This window comes from Engraulis encrasicolus, unplaced genomic scaffold, assembly GCF_034702125.1.
Source record: "Engraulis encrasicolus isolate BLACKSEA-1 unplaced genomic scaffold, IST_EnEncr_1.0 scaffold_28_np1212, whole genome shotgun sequence".
NCBI lineage: Eukaryota > Metazoa > Chordata > Actinopteri > Clupeiformes > Engraulidae > Engraulis > Engraulis encrasicolus.
Window position 1 is genome coordinate 1,758,006 of NW_026945577.1, and position 27,893 is coordinate 1,785,898.

General features: G+C 41.5%; 4 gene segments (V, D, J or C); 1 reads left to right on the top strand and 3 right to left on the bottom strand.

The window, feature by feature from the left end:
- Positions 1–6,563: 6,563 nt before the first annotated feature.
- On the bottom strand, positions 6,564–7,056 carry LOC134443183 (immunoglobulin kappa constant-like). The segment is given in 1 exon segment: positions 6,564–7,056. A coding segment is annotated over 1 exon segment (237 nt).
- An 8,027-nt stretch (positions 7,057–15,083) lies between these two features.
- LOC134443137 (immunoglobulin kappa constant-like) lies at positions 15,084–17,016 on the bottom strand. The segment is given in 2 exon segments: positions 15,084–15,604; positions 16,982–17,016. A coding segment is annotated over 1 exon segment (237 nt).
- A 742-nt stretch (positions 17,017–17,758) lies between these two features.
- Positions 17,759–19,528, top strand: LOC134443110 (Ig kappa chain V region 3381-like). The segment is given in 3 exon segments: positions 17,759–17,804; positions 18,104–18,325; positions 19,422–19,528. Coding segments are annotated over 3 exon segments (375 nt in total).
- A 1,743-nt stretch (positions 19,529–21,271) lies between these two features.
- On the bottom strand, positions 21,272–23,578 carry LOC134443196 (immunoglobulin kappa constant-like). The segment is given in 2 exon segments: positions 21,272–21,877; positions 23,494–23,578. A coding segment is annotated over 1 exon segment (237 nt).
- Between the last annotated feature and the right edge of the window lie 4,315 nt (positions 23,579–27,893).

Here is a 27,893-nt window from a genome sequence, read left to right on the forward strand (position 1 = left end):
AAGAGTCTTGTATTAGATGATTTACCTCTAAACTGAACCTTAACTTATCCTGAACCAGCTTTGTAATAGGCCTCAGGTCAGAGGTGCATGTTTGTGTTTTTATTTTGACATGTAGTCAGACTAATAGCCTACCTTGCACAGGGTGTTGTGAAATTTTGACTGGTTAACTCCATACCTTTTCACAACGTGGAAGAAGTTGAAAATAAGTATTATTTCACAGCAAAAATAAATCAGTAGCTTATTAGACATAGCATTGCCTTTAACAAAACTATTGTATAGCCTACATGATGATGACGCATACCTCAGAGGAGTGTGTTCTTTCACTCATTCCTGAAACACAAGGAGATGCTCACACTAGAATAGGTCAGTGACTTAGAACTCTTACCACAAATGTACAGGGGTTGCCACCACTGACTTGTACACTATAATATAGTTAGTTATAGTATACAAGTCAGTGGTTGCCACCTTTCAGAAATAGAAATACAGTATAAGGGACAGTTGATTGTTGCAGGGGACTGAACTGATACCACGGGACGCTAAGTCAGCAAATTGGAATCCACCTACAGACTCTGGAGTAGACACCCAGCATGATAGAGTAGAGTAGAGTAGAGTAGAGTATCGTTTATTGATCCCAGGGGGAAATTAAGGTGTCAAGTAGCATACACACATAAATAAAGACATAAAGACATTGTCCACAAGACATAACACACATATTTACACATAAAATAAAATAATCATATATAGCTCGCTGTTGCATACTTATTGCCAAGGCATCTCTCTCTCTCTCACACACACACACACACACACACACACACACACACACACACACACACACACACACACACACACACACAGCACACACACACACACACACACACACACACACACACACACACCAAAAATATAAAGTGTAAAGTGTCCAGTGTTCACATGTGCCTTAGCTAAGTGGCACATAGTAGCCAAGACAAGGTGGCCATAAAGTGTCCAGGAGTGTCCATAGTCTCTTTCCTAGAACAATGTCCATTGTATTCCTTAGAAAAAGAGATGGGGGGTTAAACACAAGTCACCCCCTGTGTCACTCCACACACACACACCCACACCCACACACACACACACACACACACACACACACACACACACACCAAAAATAAAGTGTACATAGTCCAGGAGTATCAGTAGTCAGGGGGGTTACACACATCGCAGACTGAGTATCTACCCACACACACACACACACACACACACACACACACACACACACACACACACACACACACACACACACACACACACACACACACACACACACACACACACACACACACACACACACTCAGCTGTGCATTCCGCTGAAAAGGAGTCGAAGGGTAGAGAGTCCAGGTAAAAAGAGTATGCAGGAGTGGGATCTGTTTATGCAGTCCAGTCCCCTATGATGATCTCTCTTTGTGTGTCCTTCTGTGCAATGTTGAAAAGCTGAATGGCCCTGGGTACAAAGGACTTCCGCAGCCTGTCTGTCTTGCAGGAGATGGCGCGCAGTCTGTAGCTGAACAGGCTTCTCTGGTTGTTGAGGACTGGGTACAGTGGGTGCTTGTCGTTGTCCAAAATAGAGTCCAATCTGCCAAGTGTCCTCTTGTCGGCTGTGGTTGTGAGGGCGTCCAGTTCTGTGCCTACAACAGACCCTGCTTACCACCAGACCTAATCACAAGTGAGTCTTTCAGATCAGAACAATTGTGTAGAACTTAAGCAGTATGGGACTTCCCAGGCTAGCATGATACATGGTAGCCTGGCCGTCCCCTGCTGCTGATGCAACACCTTGAGCGTTATTACTGGTCAGGTCAAGAGGGCAAGTACTTTCTGAACTCCCGAAAAATCGGGAACTCCTCACACTTTGTCGGGAAACAAATAACCATTAGCAAACCAAAGGAGGATTGTCAACCATGCCGTTTGGGAAATGTTAATTGTTATGCCCTTGGTCAGACCAAGTCTCGAAGAGATTTGAAAGTCGATGGTAATCAGGCTAGATACAAAGTGCCTGGCAGTGCAGTCTGTCACTGGGTGCTGATCAAGCATCTCCCCCTAGTGGAGGATATTGGCAATAACATGCCACCTCTTGTGTGGGCCCTGCACTTGTACAACTAAACCATTACATGGAGGTGCACGGGCAGAGGACACGATCAGCAACAGGCAATATGCGGGGAAATACAGAGTACAAACATGTAACAGAGTTATAGGCAAGGCAAGGCAAGGCAAGTTTATTTATATAGCGCATTTCATACACAGGTGCAACTCAATGTGCTTCACAAAGTTAACAAATGTAAATGAAAGGAAACAGGGAAGAAAGAAGGAAATGAATTAGAGTCAAAAAGCATTTAAAAACATTAAGATAAAACATAAGGTAAAAATAATAATAAAATAAAATAAAATGAAACAAATTAAATAAAAAATTAAAATAATAAGAATAAGTAATTTAAGCTAGGGGAAAGCATCTGAGAACAGCTTTGTCTTGAGTCTAGATTTAAAGCTATCAATAGTGGGTGCATTTTTTATGTCATCTGGAAGCTGGTTCCAAAGCTTTGAAGCATAGAAGCTAAAGGCTGCCTCTCCACACTTTGTTTTGACTTTTGGAATCACCAGCAAATTCTTCTCCGTTGACCTTAGTGACCTAGTTGGTGCATACAGCTGAAACATATCCAGTAGATATGTGGGTCCCATTCCATTTAGTGATTTAAACACAAGTAGCATAGCCTTAAAATCAATTCTGTAGCTTACAGGGAGCCAATGCAGCGATCTTAAAATTGGAGTAATGTGGTCGAACTTCCTTGTCTTTGTAAGAACCCTTGCAGCTGCGTTTTGTACAAGTTGAAGCTGTTTAATGGTTTTATTGGGGAGGCCAGTAAAAAGACTGTTACAGTAATCAACTTTACTAGAAATAAAGGCATGTATTAGCTTCTCCAGATCATGTTTAGACATCAGGCCCCTAAATTTAGAGACGTTTTTTATGTGATAAAATGCAGACTTAGTAATAGCTTTCATGTGACTGTTGAAGTTTAGGTCACTGTCAATGAGGACCCCAAGATTTTTAACTGTTTCCCTTGCTTTCAGTCCCTTCGTTTCAAGGATAGTAGCAATCTTTTGTCTCTCCTCTCTTTTCCCAAATATAATTACTTCAGTTTTATCTGTGTTCAGCTGGAGGAAATTGTGAGACATCCATTTGTTAATTTGGTCCATGCAATGATAGAGTGATTCAAGGGGGGTATAGTCATTTGGGGACATAGATAAGTAGAGCTGGGTATCATCCGCATAGCTATGGTAATTTATGGACTTATTCTCGATAATGTGTCGCAGTGGCAACATATACAGATTGAACAGTAGTGGTCCCAGAATGGAGCCCTGGGGGACCCCACAATCCAGAGACATTGGTGATGAAGTATGTCTTCCAATGGCGACAAAAAAACTTCTTTGTTGTAGGTACGATTTTAACCAGTCGATCACTATGCCCGTAAAGCCACCCAGTGTTCCAGTCTATGTAGTAGTATAGAATGATTAACTGTATCGAAAGCAGCACTCAAATCAAGAAGTACCAAGACGGATGATTTGCCAGCATCAGAATTCAATCTTATGTCATTCATAACTTTAATAAGAGCTGTTTCAGTGCTGTGGTAGGCACGGAAACCTGATTGAAACTTATCAAAATAGCTATTAGAGATTAGAAAAGCAGTTAATTGGTTAAAAACAATTTTCTCTATTATTTTACCCATGAATGGTAGATTGGATATGGGCCTATAGTTGTTTAGTACCAGTGCATCCAGGTTGTTCTTTTTCAGTAAGGGTTTCACAACTGCTTCTTTCAGACAGCCTGGGTATGTGTCTGTTTGTAGTGAGGTGTTGATGATCTGAAGTACATCTGATGATATTAGATTTAAGATGGATTTGAAGAAGGCTGTTGGTAAAATATCTAAGTCAGATGTAGAGGAGCTAAGACTTTGTACCGTTCTATTAAGAATGTCCACATCAACTAAATGAAAATTTCTCATGAGGTTAGGATTTAACTTCACCATAGCAAGCTGGTCTGAATCTTGGGTCGGTTGCACATGTGTGAGTATGTTTGCACGTATTTTTTCAATCTTTCCTTTGAAAAAGGATGCGAACTCATTGCATTTGCTGACTGAGAGGAACTCAGAGGGCATTAGATTTGGGGGCCTTGCTAGCTTTTCCACAGTGCCAAACAGGACACGTGCATTATTAATATTTCTGTTAATTATGTCAGAGAAAAAAGATTGTCTAGCTTTAGAAATTTCTTGGTTGTATTTCGAGAGTGTGTGTTTATAGATTTGGTAGTGGACTTCAAGTTTGGATTTACGCCACTGTCTTTCAGCCCTCCTGCATTCTTGCTTTAGCAATATAACTGTGGGATTCTTTCTCCAAGGTGCTTTTTCACGTCCCACTGTTTTGATTTTTTCGGGGGCAATAACATCCATAATACGGGTCATCCTTGAATTAAAATTAACCATGAGATCATCTGCACTCTCTGAGGTTTGACTTTGGATCTCTGAAAGTGCTTGCTGAAAGAGTGAGGCTGTCTCACAGTTGATTATACGTTTTTTGACTGTAACAGATTCCCTTTGAACATGAGGGTACATAGAAACATCAGAAAAAATGCAGTAATGGTCAGAAAAGCCATAGTCTTTGACACTAGCACAAGCATTAAGGCCTTTTGTTATTATTAGGTCTAAAGTGTGACCTTGGTTGTGTGTTGGTCCTGTTACATGCTGTGTGAGGCTAAAAATGTCAATAAGACTTAAAAATTCCTTAGCATAGACATTCTCTAAGTCGTCCACGTAAAAATTAAAATCGCCTGCTATAAACAAGCTATCATAGTTCACACAAACATTCGACAACAGCTCACCAAATTCCTCTAAGAAGAGTGGTGCAGAAAGTCTTGGAGGTCTGTAAATAGTCAATAACAGTATGTCAGAAGAACATTTTAGAACTGCAGCTAAGTATTCAAAAGATGATGATATACGTTATTCTTAATATTTTTTGTTATAATAATAAAATTAATATAATAAAAGTGCCCGCACCAACTTTGATGTCGTATAATTCCTTAACGACTTAAGCTATGACTACGAAACTTTGTGACTTTTCCTAACATTTAGTTGACTACAGTTAGGTACCGAAAGATTAGGTTTATAATTTTTGACATTGCCATGGCAACGGTTTTCTGACAGGTATGTCTGACCAAAAATCACATGACCATATCTATGACGCCATATATTTTCATTTTTTTTTGTTATTTCCATTAGCATCAGACACCCTTGTGAGCATTTAAGTGGTTTGAAGCATAAAATCATCAAAATTTAAGTGCATGACCTAAATTTGTTGGAAAATCCATTATGGCGAGATTTTGGGCATAATAAGATAGTGATGTCATAATGATGTCATAATAATAAATAATTACACAAAAATGATGTCATTCATAGATTTCCATATGTAGATCATCTCCCCCAAGTTTCGTAGTGATACTGTATTGCGTTCATGAGTTATGGGGGGGGTTGGGTGGGTGTCAAAAGAGCCCCCACCCCAGGCCCAGGAATGCCAAAAAAGCCCAGTCTGAATAGGGTTAAAAGGTAGATGCCTTCAATATAGGCCTAAAGTGAAGTGGAAAATCCTGGTTTGTGTTCAAAGTAAGGCCCTCAGAGGACTTTTACGGGCCTCGGATGAATTTGAAGTGGCCCCTCTAATGAAAAAGGTTCCCCACCCCTGCAGTAGAGGGAGCTTTTGGATAGTTGGGTGTGTCTCTCTCTCTCTCTCTCTCTCTCTCTCTCTCTCTCTCTCTCTCTCTCTCTCTCTCTCTCTCTCTCTCTCTCTCTCTCTCTCTTTCTCTCTCTCTCTCTCTCTCTCTCTGTCTCTCTCTCTCTCTGTCTGTCTGTCTGTCTGTCTCTCTCTCTCTCTCTCTCTCTCTCTCTCTCTCTCTCTCTCTCACTGTCTGTATGTCTGTCTGTCTCTCTCTTTCTCTGTCTGTCTGTCCCTCTCACTCTCTCTCTGCATGTGTGTGTGTGCGTGTGTGTGTGCGTGTGTGCGTGTGTGTGTGTGTGTGTGTGCCTGCGCATGTGTGCATGCGTGTGTGTGCGTTTATCTATAGGCAAGTGAAAGAGGGTGACTAAGCACAGATGTCTCAGGGCAGTTTAGGTGTAACCCAGGAAACAGTGCACTCTGTGGGGGAAACTAGTATTTGCATTGCCAGGCTTGAGTGGGTCTGCTAGTCCCAGAATAGAGCAGCACTACTGCCAGATGTTCAAGAGTTCCCATGAGATTTCAAAAAGGCGGCATTAGTATCATGACTTTTTAGAGAATGACAGACCACTTATGTGTAGGATGTATGGAGATACGTATGTAGAAGTAGAACTGTTTTGAAGAACTGAAGTAAAATAAAAACCTAAAATAAAATCCTATGAATGCAAATGCACTTGTTATATTATTGAATATTATGAAGGATAAGATGATCAGATTGTCATAAAAACACAAATAATGACAACAGCAAGTCTAAAATCTGATTAAAGGTCTTTATTAAGCAATTATCAAAATGCCAGAAAAAAACTCAAAGCAGTACGTTTCTCAGTTTCTGAAATGATATGAAAAAATAACAAAGAGAATATTATTAAAAGTCACTGAGAGTTGCAGACACATAAAGAGAGCAAGGGAGGAAGAGTCCCTATCAGACACACTCTAAATCAGAATAATGGCAGACATTAAAGCAGAGCCTAGGAGCAGTCTGATTTCTTCAGGATCTTGGTGACAGTCTGGGAGCCCCGTGTTGCCTGGCAGGTCACTGGGACGTCCTGGGTCCACTCCTGGAGAGGGAGGGTCAGGGTGCTGCTCCAGCTGTACAGGCCGTCCTTCTGTGGGGCCCAGAGACTGGTCTCCCCGCTCCTGCTGCTCCCCGCTACAGACCAGCTCAGACTCCAGTCGGACGGGAAGCCTCCGTTAGCCAGGCACATGAGCGTGGCCGAACTCCCGCTGGTGTCCAGGGGGGGCAGCACTGTCACTTTGGGAGTGGTGTCACCTGGGGAATAAAGACAAGAGGGACAAACAAGAGAAATGAGATGGTGGGTTCGTCTTAATATGCGACCTTGCCTCCTCCACTTGCGCTTGTCTCCTCGTCCCGCCTCCTGGCCCCTCTTCCGTGGAGAAAACGATAAAGTTTCCCAGCTGTCAGCCTAGCCACAACAACTTTTGAGGGACTGTTTTTCATTCACCATCCCAATTGCAAATGAGAAAAAGACTGTACAATTGAGCTTTTGCAAGATAATGAAATATAATGCTGTTGTCAGTGATGTCATCATGACGAGAAGCAAGTGGAGGAGGCAAGTGGAGGAGGCAAGGTCGCATATTAAGATGCACTCAAGGTGAATCAAACTAGTCATGGTAGTCAAAATGATCACAGTGCAAGGACTAATTCTTCTTCCAAAATAACAGATCACTATAGTGTTGTTCACTGATTGCTTTTTACTGTGGGAAACTTATCTAGTAGTACATCTACAAATATTACATGGATTCTAGAGAACACAGTGAAGTTTAGTTCAATAGGTGAAGAAGAACTTCTCATAATTGAGGCACTACATGAAGTTAAAATGTCTTTATACAGTATATAATGACAAAATCTTTTTTTTTTTTAAATTGCCTCGTGTCCTTTTTTTGATTATAAGTGAAATATTACATATTTTAATTTTCAATAACTTTATAAAGGTATGTGCGTGAAATGTCCTTTTTTGATTATAACTGAATCATNAAATATTTTTAATTTTTAAAAAAATCTTTATTATGTTACTAGCATATAGTTGGATCAAAGAGCCCCCATCAGAAGGTTTTGGGTTAATATTTTCTTCTCTCAAGGGACTGATTTGAACACTGACTTGTGACATCAGTGAGTTTTAGGTTGCATGGTTTAGCCTTTGGTCTTGCTCTACAGAAATTCCAAGACTTGTATCTGTATAAATGCTCATACAATACAATACAATGCAATACGACCTCAAATACTTTGAAACCCAACAAGCAACAGGACATACATTAGCCACAAACTACAGCCAATAAAAAAAAAACAAGATTTAAACATTTTGTAATGGTTATGTACGATTTTTAAACAGCTCATGATGATGTATAAATGTCACACCACAATGCATAATATTGGAAAACTCCAATCTGTTTTAATACCCCATTCTGGTATCCATGTGATTATCCCTGCAAAATGTTCGTAGTGAGATGTAAAGAATACATAGAGGTAGTCCTATATAATTATGTAAAGTTTACCCACACACCTAGTTATGCATAAAAACTTTAGTCCTTCAGTTGCTTCTCACATGAATTATAATCCTACATCTAAATGTGCACCATAGTGCAACTACCCACAGGTCAAGTATTTACATCCAGAAACAAACCCATTATAGAGTAGGCTACAGGACATTACTCATTTTATTCATTGCACTTTTTAAGAACCCATGAAAAGATACGATTTCACCTACACCAGCTATTAAAGCACTCAATTCACTGTAAACGATTGAAAGCACAATTGAATCGGAGAATCACATCAAACTGTCCATTTTTGCATCAATCTAAAGCAGGCCCTGATTTGGAGCTTATAAGCCCAAATATATAGCACACACTATTACAACTTTAAGTTAAAACATTGAATAATGGTTGAGATGATTAAAAAGGGTTTACTTACTTCCCACGTCAAGTCTGCTGCCTCCTCCGAAAGTCCACCACAGTGATACAGACTCATAGAGGCGCCGTACAAAAACCTCTTCACGCTACACTGGGCCTGACTGTGTGACTGTGCCGTTACAGGGAGGGAACAAATAGTAGATAAACAACTCATTTAAAATTCTGGATGCTCATGATGATTTTGGGATTGAGGTCCTCATCCTTTGCCATTGAATGGAAATAATTCATTTTTAATTTCTATTTAAAATTGTAAGTTTTAGTGAGACACATTCAGATATTAGCAATGGTCAACGGTGATGCTCTGTTCGGTGTTAGAAAGCTGGTTATGCTCTCTACTGTTCAGTGTTAAACAGCATTGGCCTTTATATTCAGCAAGATATGGTTTTACTGTGTAATATTATGTATTCTAACCATTTGTATTGTGAATAACATAAACTGGCATATGCTAACGCTGTGGATGCAGCTCTGGTGAAGTATTTGCATGTAGATGCTGATTTGCATGAGTGGATAACGGCTCTCGTTGGTGACATTTATGTCCTTGTGTGTTCTTATAAGAAGCTCTACAGTGACTGTGTGTGTCATCATTGAGGAGAAATAATCACACAACATGACTCCAATCTTCATGATCTTCTGGATATTTATATCCTCTTTTACAGGTAAGACATTCATTTCATTTCATATTCAACTAGGTTGACTGTTTGTGTGTGGATAGAAGTTGATTTTGTTTCTGTCTTCTCTACAGAGTCATATGGACAGGTCACTGTGACTCAGACTCCTGCAGTGAAAGCTGTTCAACAGGGAGAATCCGTCACACTAAACTGTAGAACAAGCAGTAATGTTTATGTTTATGGAGGAAATTCATATTTAGCCTGGTACCAACAGAAACCTGGAGCAGCTCCTAAACTCCTCATCTATTACGCCAAAACACTCCAGTCTGGGACTCCATCCAGATTCAGTGGCAGTGGAACTCACAGTGACTTCACTCTGACCATCAGTGATGTCCAGGCTGAGGATGCAGGAGTTTACTACTGTCAGAGTGAACACTATCTCAACAGTAAATGGGTGTTCACACAGTGATAAAGCGCCGTACAAAAACCTCCCTCAGTCAGGCTCCACATGACTGCACTGCTGCTGCTGGAGCTCACTGCAGGTGCTGTGGAGAGTCTTGTTTTGAGGACTGCAACACAAGGTGTTGTTAGTGTTACGAGTGTATACATGTTCAATTCAATATGCAGATATAGTATATGGGGCAGGGCTTGTTCAAACATTAAACTAGAAATACACTCACAGAATGCACACCTTGGCCAAGGAAGTTGTTTGATAGAACATTTGACTATGTTACACTTTTCTTTTAAGTCTGCCTTCTTTTTGGGGAATTAGAAACTGGAAAGTCGCCCTATCCCGCAATGGTGAAGAATCTTATAAAAATTCCTGGGTCCGGATCACCACCAAAATATAAACACTTGTTCCTGGCAATTTTCAACAACTCCACAAAGTTTTATTCAAATCCATTCATAACGTTTTTGAGTTATCCTGCTGACAGACAAACAAACAAACAGACTCACAAACAGACAGACGAGCACATAGACAGACAAACCAACGCGACCAAAAACATCCTTGGCAGAGGTAATAATTGTAATGTCATGCTACAACTTCAAATGTGGTATGTGTAGACAGCTCACTTCATCTTCAGCCCAGCAACACCCAGCGTGACCAAAGCAGCAGAAGTCATTATTTGGATTATTTGGATGAACAGAGAGAATATGCCGGCCGTGAAGCTACATGAGAACAGAAAGAAGAATACAAATGTATTTTAACAACATCTTAATCATGGTTCAGCAACATTCAGCACATAATGTCCCATGTCCCAAATCAAACACAATATCAGAGTGGGTAAAGAGTGGGGTTGAGGAATCAATCCTTTACCATATAAATGAAAATGATGCTGTTTTATTTCTAATTAACATTGCATGTCTTTCGTCACTCGTCTTAGACAGCATTGGATGTTGTTTATATGATATTTTGACAGCAATGACAAGCTTTAATGCACCTATTCCAGTTTACGTGTTTGTGGGGCTGATTACTGACTGCAATACAGTAAATACGGTATATGCTAATGATTAAACTCTGTTCAATGTCAAGGGGCGCCATGCTCAGGGTACCTCAGTCATGGAGGAGGATGGGGGAGAGCACTGGTTAATTACTCCCCCCACCAACCTGTCAGGTCGGTTTTCAAACCGGAAACCTTTGGGTTACGAAGTCTGACACCCTTACCGCTTACCCATGACTGCCCGTAGTACTGCACCACAATGACAGTATGCAGGGCCTTACGTAACACATTAGGACTTGCTCATTGGCATTCTAATATCAGCTAATTGATAACTAGGGGCTGTGTCTTTCTAGCCTGGGAACTCCCATATTGCCTTTAGTTCTACACTTGTGTTTCTCAACGGGGGCGGTACAGCCGCCCAGGGGGCATTGGGGAGCGCTGGGGGGCGTTGAGAAGGCCACAGCTAAGGGACTTAGTTGCCATTGGGGTATATTAGTCTATATCATTTTTTAATACTAAAGGGGCGTTAGCGGCCACGGGGGGCATTGAGAGGCTTATGATGATGTTCAGGGGCCATTTGTTCAAAAAAGGTTGAGAACCACTGTTCTACACAATCGTTCCGATCTGAAAGACACTTTTTCATTAGGTCTGGTGGTAACCACCAGGCAAGTGTCTTTCTGGGTTAACGTTTTGGTCTAGTTTTCATGCACACAGGGGATGGAGAACAAAAGCAGCTGAGGAGGAGAAACATGCGCATGGGAAAAGGTGGAGAAGGCATATTTGCATAATGCTGGACTGAAAACCACTTGAGCTTGAGATCTTATATATGCGAGGGAGACGAGGACTGGAGCACTCAACTCTACAGGACATTATCTAAAGAAAATGACAAACAACATCAAATCCATCTGGACCCTTCTTCTCTGTATTGCAGGTAATGTGTCTGCTCTGAGCAAAGTAGACTATTTTAACCATTTTAAACATTGAAATTATATATTGTACAAGTCACTATTGTCCTGTATTTTTCCATTTCAGCATGCAGAGGCCAGATTACTGTGACTCAGACTCCAGCAGTGAAAGCTGCTCTTGTGGGACAAACCATCACACTCAACTGCAGGACCAGCACAGGCCTTGATGGGAGCTGTGCCACCTGTCTCTCCTGGTACCTCCAGAAACCTGGAGAAGCTCCTAAACTGTTAATGTATCTCATAAGCACCCGCTATGGATCAACTCCCAGTCGCTTTGTTGGTGGAGGATCCACTTATGGGAGTGACTTCACTCTGACCATCAGTGATGTCCAGGCTGAGGATGCAGGAGTTTACTACTGTCAGAGTCTCCATAGTGGCCCAGTGTTCACACAGTGATAAAGCGCCGTACAAAAACCTCCCTCAGTCAGGCTCCACATGACTGCACTGCTGCTGCTGGAGCTCACTGCAGGTGCTGTGGAGAGTCTTGTTATGAGGACTGCAAGTCTGAGTTACCACATTAGTGGTAGTGGTGTGTTCACACAGTGATAAAGCGCCGTACAAAAACCTCCCTCAGTCAGGCTCCACATGACTGCACTGCTGCTGCTGGAGCTTGTGTTGAGGGGAGGGGGGGTTGTTGAGGGTGGGGACCAAATGTAATTATTATATTGCCACATTTGAGATGTTCTCAGAACGCTGCTACCAATTTCAACTACAAATTTGTACAAAAATGACATGAAATCAGACGGCAAGTCGAACTCCCATGTGTGTTCAGATGTTCACAAGCAACTTACAGGCCACATGGGCAACCATAGTCCAATGATTAGGGAGTTGGACTTAAGATCAGAAGGTTTCCGGTTCAAATCCCACCCTTACCTCTCACTATATTGAACCTCTCCATCCATGGCATTAACAAGCAAGGCACATGACCCCACATTGCTCCAGGGACTCTAACCAAAACCCTGTAAATAACTGTCAGTCGCTTTAGATAAAAGTGTCAGGTAAGTGCAATGTAATGTAATGTGATGTAGTGTGATGTAATGCGATGTAATTCAAAGAGTGAAAGTGGCATGAGTGATCTGCAGGAGCTTCAGCACCATGGACAGCAGCAGAAGAGAGAGGGCAGGTGGAGTAGAGTGGACACAACCAAGAGGAGCCAAAGGGGGCAGTGCTGATCCCAGGACAGCAGTGTGGAGGATGGACTCATTTGGAGCAGCAGAGAGAGGAATACATGTCAAAGCACAAACCCTACTATTACAGCTCCCCAAACCCCTATTGTTATGATAACTCCAGACTGTCTTTACCTAACCTGACTGTCATTAAATGAATGTAATCCCACTACATTCATCTGGAGAGAGTCAGATTACTCCTTACCCCCAACACAGGCAGATAAGTAAGTGTCCTTCAACATAACTAAATAAAATATCATCTATATCCCTCTCCTTGGCAGCTGTGGTATGCCACTCCCAATGACTGTGTTCCACTGACGTGTTGCTTCTCTCTGCTACATGTGCAGATAAAGGCAGGCAGCTTCCTATTGGCTCTCTGGAGACAGTGGGGATACAGAGGCTACTAGTTAGAGCCCCACTCTCTGGATTTCAGGAACATGGGACATAGGGGGGAAGTAGGCCTATAAATACATTTTATTTTGTCATGTACTGTACACAGTTATACCTTTACACAAATTGCTGTGAAATGTGGACTGGTTAACTAGATAACTTTGCAAAAACTGGAGGAGGTCTATGAAAAGTATTATTTTACAGCAAAAGATATAAAATCATTGGGCAGTATTAGCTGTAGCATTGCCTTCATAAAGACTATTGCATACATTAACATTCACCAAATGAAGACTTTTTACAGGAACATAATAGCATAATGAACACACTTAGGATTGATGAGCAAGCATGCCTCAGAGGAGTGTACTTAATGATTATTGTCCTGAAACACTTTGTGACTCATGCCAGAATAAGGTCTGTAGTCAGGCCTCCATTCGTTGTAGAGACTGACAAGACTCTGTGGTAGACCCCCAGCATGACACATGGTGCCTGGTACAGTCTGGTCCACCCAGCATGACACATGGTGCCTGGTACAGTCTGGTCCACCCAGCATGACACATGGTGCCTGGTACAGTCTGGTCCACCCAGCATGACACATGGTGCCTGGTACAGTCTGGTCCTGATCAAGCATCTCCCCCTAGTGGAGGATATCAGGAATAACATGCCACCTCTTGTGTGGGCCCTGCACTTGTACAACCATGGAGGTGCCAGGGAAGAGGGCACAATCAGCAACATGCAATATGTGGGGAAAATACAGAGTATACACCTGTTATAAAATTATGGAAAATATGGTAATACTCATTCCTAAATCATATTAAATTAGTGAACTGGGAAGCACACTTGTATGCACCTGTAACAAAGTTAATATATAAAGCAATACTGGAACAATTTTTAAATGTTCAAGTCAAGTCAAGTCAAGTTAGCATTTATTGTCACTTTCTTCATGTGCATTAGTCATACAAGGGAAATTAAATAACGTCTCTCTTTAGCATGTCAGGACAGACATATACAAGACTGACATTTTACAGACTGCCATAAAGTGCAAGACACATATCAGTTCATCCCTGATACCGATTAAACTAACTCACCTACAGGGAAGGGACATTAGAGAGAGCTTTTAGACAGGACACTGTGTGGTTGGGTGCATTTGTGTATGTGTACATGTGTGTGTGTGTGCATGTGGAGTTAACCTGTGTGAAAGTGAAAGAGTGTGACTAAGCACAGATGTCTTAGGGCAGTTAGGTGTAACCCAGGAAACAGTGCACTCTGTGGGGGAAACTAGTATTTGCATTGCCAGGCTTGAGTGGGTCTGCTAGTCCCAGAATAGAGCAGCACTACTGCCAGATGTTCAAGAGTTCCCACCAGATTTCAAACGGGCGGACAACTTGTGTATGATGGAAATATGTAGAAGTAAAACTTATTTTTTTACGAGGAACTCACCTAGAATGGAAGTGGGCCTACATCATATCAATGTAAATGTAAATATTAAATTAACTTTATGAAGGACAAGGTCTTAGCAGATTGTCATAATGCATTGTGATACAGCCTACAAATTTGAATGAGGTTGTGGAGAGGACAAGACTGAAGCTTTTTTTTATATGTCTGTAATTGTTAAACCGATCCTTTTCAAAATTTTGAGTATGTGATAAATAGCCAAGCCCTTGATACTTTTTAAAATCATTTATTTATTTTACCAATTTTTTGTTCTTTCATCGTTGAGTAGCCGTGAAATACAACCAATAGGCCATCTGTATAACCATTTGAAAGACAAAAACAATGATAACAACAACTCTAAAATCTGATTAATATTTTTTATTTGTAGAAATAGTCAAAATGTAAAGTAACAAGCACTTCAAATTCTCAAATGATATGAAAGAATAACAAAGGGATGATTAAAGATGATTTTAAAAATTAAAAATGTCACTCAGTTCTGCACACACATAGAGAGAGGAAGAGAGGAAGAGTCCCTATCAGACACCCTCTAAATCAGAATAATGGCAGACATTAAAGCAGAGCCTAGGAGCAGTCTGATTTCTTCAGGATCTTGGTGACAGTCTGGGAGCCCCGTGTTGCCTGGCAGGTCACTGGGACGTCCTGGGTCCACTCCTGGAGAGGGAGGGTCAGGGTGCTGCTCCAGCTGTACAGGCCGTCCTTCTGTGGGCCCCAGAGACTGGTCTCCCCGCTCCTGCTGCTCCCCGCTACAGACCAGCTCAGACTCCAGTCGGACGGGAAGCCTCCGTTAGCCAGGCACATGAGCGTGGCCGAACTCCCGCTGGTGTCCAGGGGGGGCAGCACTGTCAGTTTGGGAGTGGTGTCACCTGGGGAATAAAGACAAGAGGGACAAATTAGGGTTTATGTGTATGATGAAAGACAAGGTGTCACCTGGGGAATAAAGACAACAGAGATGAAACGAGAGAAATGAGGTGATGAAATCAAACTAGTCATGAGAGTCATAATGATCAGTAGGGGAAATTCCTGTTCCAATATAACAGATCACTATATTATAGTATTGTTCACTGGTTACTTCTAATCTGGGAAAGCATATTTAGTAGCATGTAAATTTCATGTATTTTAGAAAACACTGTGAAGTTTAGTTCAAAAGGTGAAAACAGGGAACTTTTCTTGATCAAGGCACTAAATGAAGTTAAAATGTATTTATATTATATGCAATGACACAAATACTTTTAATTGTCAATAATTTTTAACTTCATTGAGTGCCTTGTTCAAGAAAAGTTCTTCTTTTCAGCTTTCCCCCCAGTCAGCCAAAGATCCAACATTCAACCAAGCTGACTGAGTTTCAGGTTGTACGTCTGGGCCTGTAATCTGGTCATACAGACATGCCAAGATTTCTGAATCTGGGACCGCAAACTGATAGCCCCTCTGATGGGATTAATGAAGTTATCTGAATCTGAATCTGAATCTGTATAAATGCTCATACAATACAATTCAATACGACCTCAAATACGATGAATAAGAAACTCAACAAGCAACACAGGACAAACATTAGCAACAAACTACTGCTTATAAAATAAAACAAGATTTTAAACATTTTGCAATCGTTATGAACAACACTAAAACAATTCATGATGCATAAATGTCACACCACAGAAACCTTCACTCTGCCCCAGGCTGCTATGCCACTGCCCCTATAAAATGCTCATTCTGCTGTACTCACAAGACAAGTGTGATGTAATGTATCCATAGTATACAGTATACTGTATATCATCAATGAAAAGTCTCCAACCCACACACGCCAAGTTATGTAGGCTATAAAACTAAAGTCCTTCAGTCGCTTCTCACATCAATTATATCTAAACGTCTACCACAGTGCAATAACCAACAGTGCAAGTACGCTTTTTGCCCCCATACCAAACCCCATCACAGGCTACATTAAATTACCCAAACATTTCAAGAACCCATTAAAAGACATTTTATTAACATCAACTATTAAAGCACTCAAATCACTGTGAACGATTAAAAGTACAAATTAATCTGAGAAAACCCTCAAACTGTTGTCCAGTTTTAGATCAATCTGAAGCAGACCCTGAAATGGGGCTTATAAGACTATAAAATGGACTCATTCAATGCAATTCAAAGACATATTTTTTGTCACAGCATAAGGCACACTTATAACAACTTTAAATTGAAACATAATATTGAATTCTGGTTGAGATGATTAAAAAGGGTTTACTTACTTACGACTACTTCAAGTCTGCTGCCTCCTCCAAACGTGTACCACAGTGATACAGACTCATAGAGGCGCCGTACAAAAACCTCTTCACGCGCTACACTGGGCCTGACTGTGTGACTGTGCCGTTACAGGGAGGGGAACATACAGTAGATAAACTACTCATTCATAATTTTAGATGCTCAATGATAAATTTAGGCTTAAGGTCCTCATCATTTTCCATTTTAAGTCAAAGTTTTTTTGTTTTGTTTTTTTTCTAATGAAAATTGCATTTCTTATGACACACAGACACACATTAGCAATTGTTGTATGACATGGTTCCCTGGCCGGACAGAATTAGAGATTATTTATCTGACATCTTGACAGAAGCAATGACATGCTTTAACTCACTGATCTAGTTAACTTGTATGAGTGACTGATGAATGACTGCAAGACCATAAATATGGTATGGATATGATTAAACTCCACTCAGCGTTATTTGACACCATCATACAGCATAGGCTGTTACATTGTTGATGCATAAACTGTGTTACGTTGATGATGCATATAAACTGTCAGTAGATTAGTCAAAGTATCCTCTATCCTCAAACTCTACTGGGTAATGGGTCTACAGGGGATGGAGAACACACACTGTTGATGAGAATGTATTGTGGGAATAAGGGAGGGAAGTACTGTGTAGTTTGCATATCTAAACTGAGAAACGCATGTAGGCTACTTAACATCTTTATATGTGAGGGAGGTGAACACTGGAGCACTCAACTCTAGAGGACATTATCTGAAGAAAATGACAAACATCACATTCATCTGGACTCTCCTGCTCTGTATCGCAGGTAATGTGTCTGAGCAAAGTAGATTCTTTCAAGCAGTACCCCCTTAATGCACGCCGTACCTCCTGTGGCACGCTGTAATAGACATTGAAAGTTAACTACTATAGTACTACACTACTATGACAGTGCACGGGGCCTTTAGTAATACATTACGACTTGGACATTACCATTCTGGTAACAGCTAATTTATAAAGCCGTGGTTTCAAAACAAATACATTAAATAGTAGGTATATACTGTACATGTAATATACATCATACAGCAAAATGTATTATTAATCTGCATTTTTTGTAATTTATTGCAGTATGCCGAGGCCAGTATACTCTGACTCAGACTCCAGCAGTGAAAGCTTCTCTTGTGGGACAAACCATCACACTCAACTGCAGGACCAGCAGCCCCCTCACTGCTGATAGCTTCTCCTGGTACCTTCAGAAACCTGGAGAAGCTACTAAACTGTTAATGTATCGAATAAGCAACCGCTATGGATCAACCCCCAGTCGCTTTGTTGGTGGAGGATCCTCTAAAGGTAGTGACTTCACTCTGACCATCAGTGATGTCCAGGCTGAGGATGCAGGAGTTTACTACTGTCAGAGTCGCCATAGGGGCAATGTGTTCACACAGTGATAAAGCGCCGTACAAAAACCTCCCTCAGTCAGGCTCCACATGACTGCACTGCTGCTGCTGGAGCTCACTGCAGGTGCTGTGGTGTGTGTGTGTGTGTGTGTGTGTGTGTGTGTGTGTGTGTGTGTGTGTGTGTGTGTGTGTGTGTGTGTGTGTGTGTGTGTGTGTGTGTGTGTGTGTGTGTGTGTGTGTGTGTGTGTGTGTGTACCAAATGTAGGGCTAATTATTACATCGCATTTCAGATGTATATTCAATTTTGCTAATTTAAACCACAAATTTAGATACAAATGAGATGACAAAGTGCAACACCTTTTGTATGTGTTCACATGTGTTCACAAGCAGCTTACAGGCCATATGGGCAGTCATGCCCTAATGATAAGGGAGTTAAACTTAAGATCAGAGGGTTTCAGGTTCAAATCCCACCCTTACTTCTATACCTCCATCCATGGCTGAAGTGCCCTAGAACAAGGTACCTTACCCCACATTGTTCTAGGGACTTTATCCAACACCCTGTAATAAATGTAATGTATGGTAATGTCATGGAGTGGAATCAGCGTGAGTGATCTGCAGGAGCTTCAGCACCATGGACAGCAGTACTAGAGAGAGGGCAGGTAGAGTAGAGCGGACACTACCAAGAGGAGCCAAAGGGGGCAGTGCTGATCCCAGGACAGCAGTGTGGAGGATGGACTCATTTGGAGCAGCAGAGAGAGGAATACATGTCAAAGCACAAACCCTACTATTACAGCTCCCCAAACTCCTATTGTTATGATAACTCCAGGCTGTCTTTACCCAACCTGACTCTCATCAAATGAATGTAATCTCACTACATTCATCTGGAGAGAGTCAGATTACTCCTTACCCCCAACACAGGCAGATAAGTAAGTGGCCTTCAACATAACTAAATAAAATATCATCTATATCCCTCTCCTTGGCAGCTGTGGTAGGCCACTCCCAATGACTGTGTTCCACTGACGTGTTGCTTCTCTCTGCTACATGTGCAGATAAAGGCAGGCAGCTTCCTATTGGCTCTCTGGAGACAGTGGGGGTACAGAAGCTACTAGTTAGAGCCCCACTCTCTGCATTTGGGGAACATGGGAAAGGAGAGTAGAGAGAATTAATACAAATACATTTTATTTTTGTCAGATAGATGATAGGTAGACTTTTATTGGCCCCAATGGGAATTTTTTTCTCGCCATCATAGCAGTCTTGTCAAGACATTAAACACAAGACATTTAACCCAATTGAACATTGACATACTAGCCATAGATGACAAGTCAGATAGGCCTACTAGATACATACCCACTCAGACATTGACAGACAGCACAGAACACAACACGATGACAGACACTATATATACACACTCCAGGAGGGTCAATTGCAGGGGTGGCTATGGGATGTTGTTTAGTGCAGTGATGGCATATGGAACAAAGCTTTTGTTGAAGCGTGCTCGCCGCCATCTGATGGATCTATACCTGCGGCCAGATGGGAGTAATGTGAAGTGTGTGTAGAGGGGATGAGTTTGGTCTCTGGTTATTGTAGTCATATGCACAGTTTACACGATGTGCTGTGAAATGTGGACTACTTAACTCCATTATGCACTCTGTGGACACAAAGTGGAAGATGTCTACAAAAAGGAATTATATCACTGCAAAGGATATGATATCATTGATAAGTACTAGCTGAACATTACCTTTAAAAAAGACATTCAGCAAATTACAACTTTTTAGGGGACAGAAAATATAGCATGATAATAGCTGGGTAATCCACACACTAAGGACTGACCAGATGAAGTGAGCATTTCTCAGAGGAGTGGGTTCAATGTCTTAAGACCTGACACACCTGGAGACATGCAGGATTAAGGTCTGTAGTCAGGCCTAGATTTCTTACCACAAATATAAGCTTACACAGTCACACAGCATGACACATGGTGCCTGGTACAGTCTGGTCCTGATCAAGCATCTCCCCCTAGTGGAGGATATCAGGAATAACATGCCACCTCTTGTATGGGCCCTGCACTTGTACAACCATGGAGGTGACAGGGAAGAGGACATATTGCAATCAGCAACATGCATAAGTGGAGAAATATAGAGTATGCACCCGTTATGAAATGATTGAAAATATGGTAATAATCATTCCTAAATCATATTAAATTAGTGAACTGGGAAGCGCACTTGTATGCATCTGTAACAAAGTTAATATATAAAGCAATACTGGAACAATTTTTAAATGTTCATCCCTGATACCGATTAAACTTGAACTCACCTACAGGGAAGGGACATTAGAGGGAGCTTTTAGACAGGACACTGTGTGGTTGTGTGCATTTGTGTATGTGTACATGTGTGTGTGTGCATGTGGAGTTAACCTGTGTGAAAGTGAAAGAGTGTGACTAAGCACAGATGTCTCAGGGGAGTTAGGTGTAACCCAGGAAACAGTGCACTCTGTGGGGGAAACTAGTATTTGCATTGCCAGGCTTGAGTGGGTCTGCTAGTCCCAGAATAGAGCAGCACTACTGCCAGATGTTCAAGAGTTCCCACCAGATTTCAAACGGGCGGACAACTTGTGTATGATGGAAATATGTTGAAGTAAAACTTATATTTTATAAGGAACTCATCTAGAATGGAAGTGGGCCTACATCATATCAATGTAATGTAAATGTAAATATTAAATTAACTTAATGAAGGACAAGATACACATTTGAATGAGGTAGTGGAGAGGACATGACTGAAGGTTTTTTTTTTATATGTCTGTAATTGTTAAACCGATCCTTTTCAAGATTTTGAGTATGTGAAAAGCCAAGCCCTTGGTACTTTTTTAAATCATTTATTTATTTTGCCAATTTTTTGTTCTTTCATCATTGAGTAGCAGTGAAATACAACCAATAGGCCTTCTGTATAACCATTTGAAAGACAAAAACAATGATAACAACAACTCTAAAATCTGATTAATATTCTTTATTTGTAGAAATAGTCAAAATGCAAGGAAACCGCAAAGTAACAAGCACTTCAAATTCTGAAATGATATGAAAGAACAACAAAGGGATGATTAAAAATGTCACTCAGAGCAGCACCCACATAGAGAGAGAAAGAGAGGAAGAGAGGAAGAGTCCCTATCAGACACACTCTAAATCAGAATAATGGCAGACATTAAAGCAGAGCCTAGGAGCAGTCTGATTTCTTCAGGATCTTGGTGACAGTCTGGGAGCCCCGTGTTGCCTGGCAGGTCACTGGGACGTCCTGGGTCCACTCCTGGAGAGGGAGGGTCAGGGTGCTGCTCCAGCTGTACAGGCCGTCCTTCTGTGGGCCCCAGAGACTGGTCTCCCCGCTCCTGCTGCTCCCCGCTACAGACCAGCTCAGACTCCAGTCGGACGGGAAGCCTCCGTTAGCCAGGCACATGAGTGTGGCCGAACTCCCGCTGGTGTCCAGGGGGGGCAGCACTGTCAGTTTGGGAGTGGTGTCACCTGGGTAATAAAGACAAGAGGGACAAATTAGGGTTTACGTGTAAGATGAAAGACAAGGTGTCACCAGGGGAATAAAGACAACAGGGATGAAACGAGAGAAATGACGAGATGATGAAATCAAACTAGTCATGAGAGTCATAATGATCAGTACAAGGGGAAATTCCTCTTCCAATATAACAGATCACTATATTATAGTGTTGTTCACTGGTTACTTTGTAATCTGAAAAAACACATTTAGTAGTATACAGTATGTAGATTACATGTATTTTAGAGAACACAGTGAAGTTTAGTTCAAAAGCTGAAAACAAGGACTCTTCTCGATCAAGGCACTACATGAAGTTAAAATGTCTTTATTTATAAAGAAAAAAAACATAAAAAATTGGCCTCGTGTCTAGAGTGAGCACGGCTGGAGTGGTAATCTGGCATACAGGGCATTTTCCCGGTGGGCAAGAAGTCCCTAGGGGCCGAAACTGTTGTTGTTTTCCTGGGGATTGTCCACAATTTAGAGGGGGAGGCCCAATGTTCCATCCTAAATTTAGACAGTGTATTCAGCCAGTCAAGATGTAGTATGAAAATGGCCTGTGTATGTATTGGGGGCCTGTCTGTACCAAACATGCTCGGAACATTTTCCGGTCCCAGACCAGCCCTGAGAGTGGGTGAATTATTAAATATTGTTTAATTTTCAATAACTTTTTTCATTGAGTGCCTTGATCAAGAAAAGTTCTTCTTTTCATCTTGTCCAATGTAATTTTTGGTTTAATATTTTCTTATCTCAAGGGACTGAGCTCCACACTGACTTGTAACAACAGTGAGTTTTAGGTTGCATGGTTTAGCCTTTGGTCTCACTCTACAGAAATGTCAAGATTTCTATATCTGTATAAATGCTCATACAATACAATGCAATACGACCTCAAATACTTTGAAGAAGAAGCCCAACAAGCAACAGGACAAACACTAGCCACAAACTGCAGCTAATAAAGTTAAACAAAATTAAAACGTTTTGCAATGGGCCTGCAAAATTTGAAACTTCCTTATGATGCATAAATGTCACACTACTATGCGCAATATCGTAAAACATAACGCTGCTCCAAGTTTGATTTCTCCATGTTAGGAGTACCATTATAAAGTGCTCTACTCACAAGTATGGTGTGATTTTTGCACAGAATAGCTGTTACATCATTAATATAATGAATATATCCTTATATCATCAAATCCCCAACTCACACACACCAAGTTATGTATAAACTATAGTCTTTTAGTTGCTTCTCACATCAGTGCTGCATCTAAATATGTACCAGTGCAGCAGACACTACAGTATTTGCACCCATACCAAAACCATCACAGTATGGGCTACAGTAAATTACCCTTACATTTGAAAAGACATGATTTCACTAACACCAACTATTAAAGCACACAAGTCACTGTATACCCTTAAAAGTACAAACAAATCTGAGAAAAGCAAACTGTAGTCCAGTTTTCATAAATAAAAAAAACCCCTTAAATTGGGCTAAAATGAGCTTATTCAATTACATCATTTTCTCACAGCATAAATCACACACTATTACAACTTGAAGCTGAGACCTGTAATTGAATACTGTTTTAAATGTTTTACTTACTTCCCACGTCAAGTCTGCTGCCTCCTCCGAAAGTCCACCACAGTGATACAGACTCATAGAGGCGCCGTACAAAAACCTCTTCACGCTACACTGGGCCTGACTGTGTGACTGTGCCGTTACAGGGAGGGGAACATACAGCAGCTTACCAAAACATTTCAAACTTTGGATGCTCATGGATTTATGGGTTGACATCCTCATCTTTTGTTATTGAATGGCAATTATTCATTTTTATTTCTATTGAAAATTGCAAGTCTTATTGAGACACACTCAGATATTAAAATGTAGGGCATGCTGAGTGTTCAGTGTTAGACAGCATTGGACTTTATATTCAGCAAAAAAAAGTTTATTGTAAAACAATAGTATTAATTCTAACCATTTGTATTGTGCATTACATTAATTGGCATTAATGCTAACACTGTGAATGCTGCTCTGGTGAAGTATTTGCATGTAGATGCTTGTTTCGTCAACTATCGGAAAACCAAAACATCCAAACAGTTCAAGCATCCAAAATTCAAAACGGCACATCCAAAACATCACCTTCACAACAACAATCCAAACAACCAGTCTTCAGCCAGACCTGCAGGGGGCAGACCATCTGCAGGCAGCACCTCAACAGACTTCCTGTCTGATCAGAGCCACTTCCTTTAGGACGGCCATCTTTAAAGGCAGTTCAACCCATGCTGCTGAAGACAAAAGGATCAAAAGTTTGTTGAAAGCAAAGCTGATGAAACAAACAAAACTTACTAGAAAAGAAAACTAAAGAATCCCTCGGTTAACCGGTCAGACGCAACTGGTAGGAGAATTGACTTTCTTTACTTACCTGTTTGAATGTGGTGAAAGATGAACTTTTATCCATCGTGTGAAATGTTTGGTCTAGGTTGGCAACTTACTTAATTTAATAGTTAAAGACTTAAATGCAAAGTTAAATGTTGTACCTTAGTTTGTACTGTGGAATTACCATGAATGTTAAATTTGAAGAGCTAAAACTCATTTTGTGAAATGCATTGATTAAAGGCTCAAAGCATTGCAATTGTTTGGAAAGGCAAACTAGAAGTTTCATGTCACTGTAAATGCTAAGGTGCTCTGCAAAGCCAACAGTTGCACTTACGTAGTCATTATATTCCAAATACTTAATTTTGTTTTCAAACTTAATGCAGTGATTTATGTTTATTTGAAAATAACACGATGTCTCCGTTATTCTTATGTTTAAGGTTTTCAACCTAACTATCTGCATGATTGAACCCCTGCAACAACAAAACACAAAAGAACTTTAATAAAAAACAACAAAAAGGGGAACCATCTTGTTCGAGTTGTTCCTTGCACGACTGGGCTTTTTTCAAGTTCAAGCATAACTGAGGGAACCAAATCAAAAAACACACCAGAACTTGACAGTTGAAAACCAACGTGGCAAGACACAAAGGATAAACGGCCTACAGTGAAACCTTGTCTACGCAAAGAGCAACTGCAAGAATGGCGGAAGAAGCCACCGGAAAGTCCATTAAACAGCTGAAGACGGAGAGGACTTCAGCAGAGACAGCCTTCAGAGAGCAGGCAAACTACCTCTCAAGAGAAATCGTACACCTGACGAAGCCAGAGATCCAAAAAGAATTCTGGAAACTCTGCTCACTCTTCAGAGAAGTCAACTACGCAAACGATGAGTACATGCTTGGTCTGCTAGCGGAGAATGACGAAGAGGAAGGTGAGGAGAAGCTGAACCCCAAGGAGCAAGAAGACCTTTCAAAGACCATGGAGGACTGCATGAACCAACTGGAAGAAGCCAGGGACCATGTGCAGTCCAGTCTCTGGTCAAGGTACGCTGAGGGGGAGCTGACCTTCGCTGTTGAAGAGGCAGTCGGCATGCGAACAAGCTGGTGCAATCCCTGTGTCCCTGGTCAACCATGATGGATATGAGCGACAGGTGGGAAGAGCAAAGCAACGTGTCGCAGAAGCAATGAATGTATTTCAAGAATGGCAAGAGTGGATTCCCAAAGAGGAGAAGACTGAGTTGGATGGTAGGATAAAGGGCGTACGAAAGCTGAAGAACAACCTTGAGGCAAAGAAGGGCGAATTCCTGACCGTGCAGAGAACTGCAGAGGAGGAGAGGCAGGAAACAACTCTTCAGGCCGAGTCAGTCCAGCAGCCGATCGTCAAAATAAAGCCCACCAGCCTGCCCAGCTTCCATGAATCAAAAAGAGAACACAAAGAAGACTCTTGTGTTGATTTTGTGCTCACCTCACACAAAAAAATGGAAAAACTGGACAAGAAAACCAGAGGAGGAGAAGAAATCCCGAAGCTCTGGATCCAGTCAGGTCAAAGTGGGAGGGACATGCATGCGCCAGCGCCAGCAGCAGCAGCATCAAACAAAGTGCTTCCTCTCCCAAAACAAAAGAAAGAAGAGGATGACAAAGCCTTGGGAGTCATCTACATTGTCGAAAATGACAAACCGCACCCAAGCATCTCAGCCAACTCAATGAGGAGGGAAAAGATGAGAGCGGGTCAAAGTCTCCTGGAAGAGGTGAGAGAGAAAACTCTCAAACCCAAACCACTGACCAGAAAGCAGCTCCTGAGCCAAATGGCTACCTTGTCTGACCCAATAGGACTTAGCACTCCTGTCAAACAGAAAGGTGCCATTCTAGTCAGGACAAAGCTCTTGTCCGCAGCACTGACCAGAGCACAGCTCAAGGCAGTCAGACACAAAGCGCCATCTAATGGTGCAAGCAGCCCAGTGAAGTTCACAGGCAAAAGAAACTACAATGCTCCCCAAGACGCCATAGATCGAAATGAGCCAAAGACTCAATTCCGAAGATCACCAACTGGTCCCGTAGTGAAAAAAACTGTCTAATAACGGAGAATTCAGCAGCCTCACGAAGGTGACCAAAGTCATTGCCTGGGCGTGGAGAGCTGCAAAGATATGGAAAGGATTACTGGCAAAAACCCCAGCCAGAAGTGGGCCAAAGTGGGAGGGGCTTCCACCATTTGAGATTCAGCCGAAGTCCAAACTGGCTGCATCAGTCCAACACACCACCGCCCACAGTCTGGATGTGGAAAAAGATGCAGAAACTGACATCAGACCCGTCCCCATCCTGAAATCTGACCAAAGGAAAAAAAAACAAAAAAACCAATGACCATCACCAACTCTTGTGACTTCTCTGGGTTCCAGAACCGAGAAGTCAAGTGGGAGGTGTTTCGTCAACTATCGGAAAACCAAAACATCCAAACCGTTCAAGCATCCAAAATTCAAAACGGCACATCCAAAACATCACCTTCACAACAACAATCTCATCAACCTCAACTTCAGCCGGACCTACAGGGGGCAGACCATCTGCAGGCAGCACCTCAACAGACTTCCTGTCTGATCAGAGCCACTTCCTTTAGGACGGCCATCTTTAAAGGCATTTCAACCCATGCTGCTGAAGACAAAAGGATCAAAAGTTTGTTGAAAGCAAAGCTGATGAAACAAACAAAACTTACTAGAAAAGAAAACTAAAGAATCCCTCGGTTAACCGGTCAGACGCAACTGGTAGGAGAATTGACTTTCTTTACTTACCTGTTTGAATGTGGTGAAAGATGAACTTTTATCCATCGTGTGAAATGTTTGGTCTAGGTTGGCAACTTACTTAATTTAATAGTTAAAGACTTAAATGCAAAGTTAAATGTTGTACCTTAGTTTGTACTGTGGAATTACCATGAATGTTAAATTTGAAGAGCTAAAACTCATTTTGTGAAATGCATTGATTAAAGGCTCAAAGCATTGCAATTGTTTGGAAAGGCAAACTAGAAGTTTCATGTCACTGTAAATGCTAAGGTGCTCTGCAAAGCCAACAGTTGCACTTACGTAGTCATTATATTCCAAATACTTAATTTTGTTTTCAAACTTAATGCAGTGATTTATGTTTATTTGAAAATAACACGATGTCTCCGTTATTCTTATGTTTAAGGTTTTTGTAGGTGATATTCCCCTGTGTTTTCGCCATTTCTCCCCGCGCCTCTAGAGGGCGCTGAACCCAAAGAGACTGTTTGCAATGTACTACTGAAGTATGTTGTTTCCTGTTACCCCCTGCTGTTTTCACTATAAAGAGTGCCGCACAGGTACCCCTCACTCTCTGAAAACTTACTCTTTGAAGAGGACAAGCCTCTGTAAGACTGTACCTATCCCGGATAAGACAAAGAAGATATCAACTGCGCAACCCTTTTCCTTGGACAAAGACTTTTCGCTCCAGTTTTAGTTTGGCCGACTTAAACTCGTGAAAGACCCCCTTTAGTCCGATCACAGCTGTAACCATCCCGCCTTGCAAGCAACACTGTAGGAACAGTGTTTTTCCATGTTCGAGATCTGAACGTTTCTATCTTGAACATTTTTCCGTCGGACCGAGCCCACCGGCTCTCGAGGACAAAAGAAG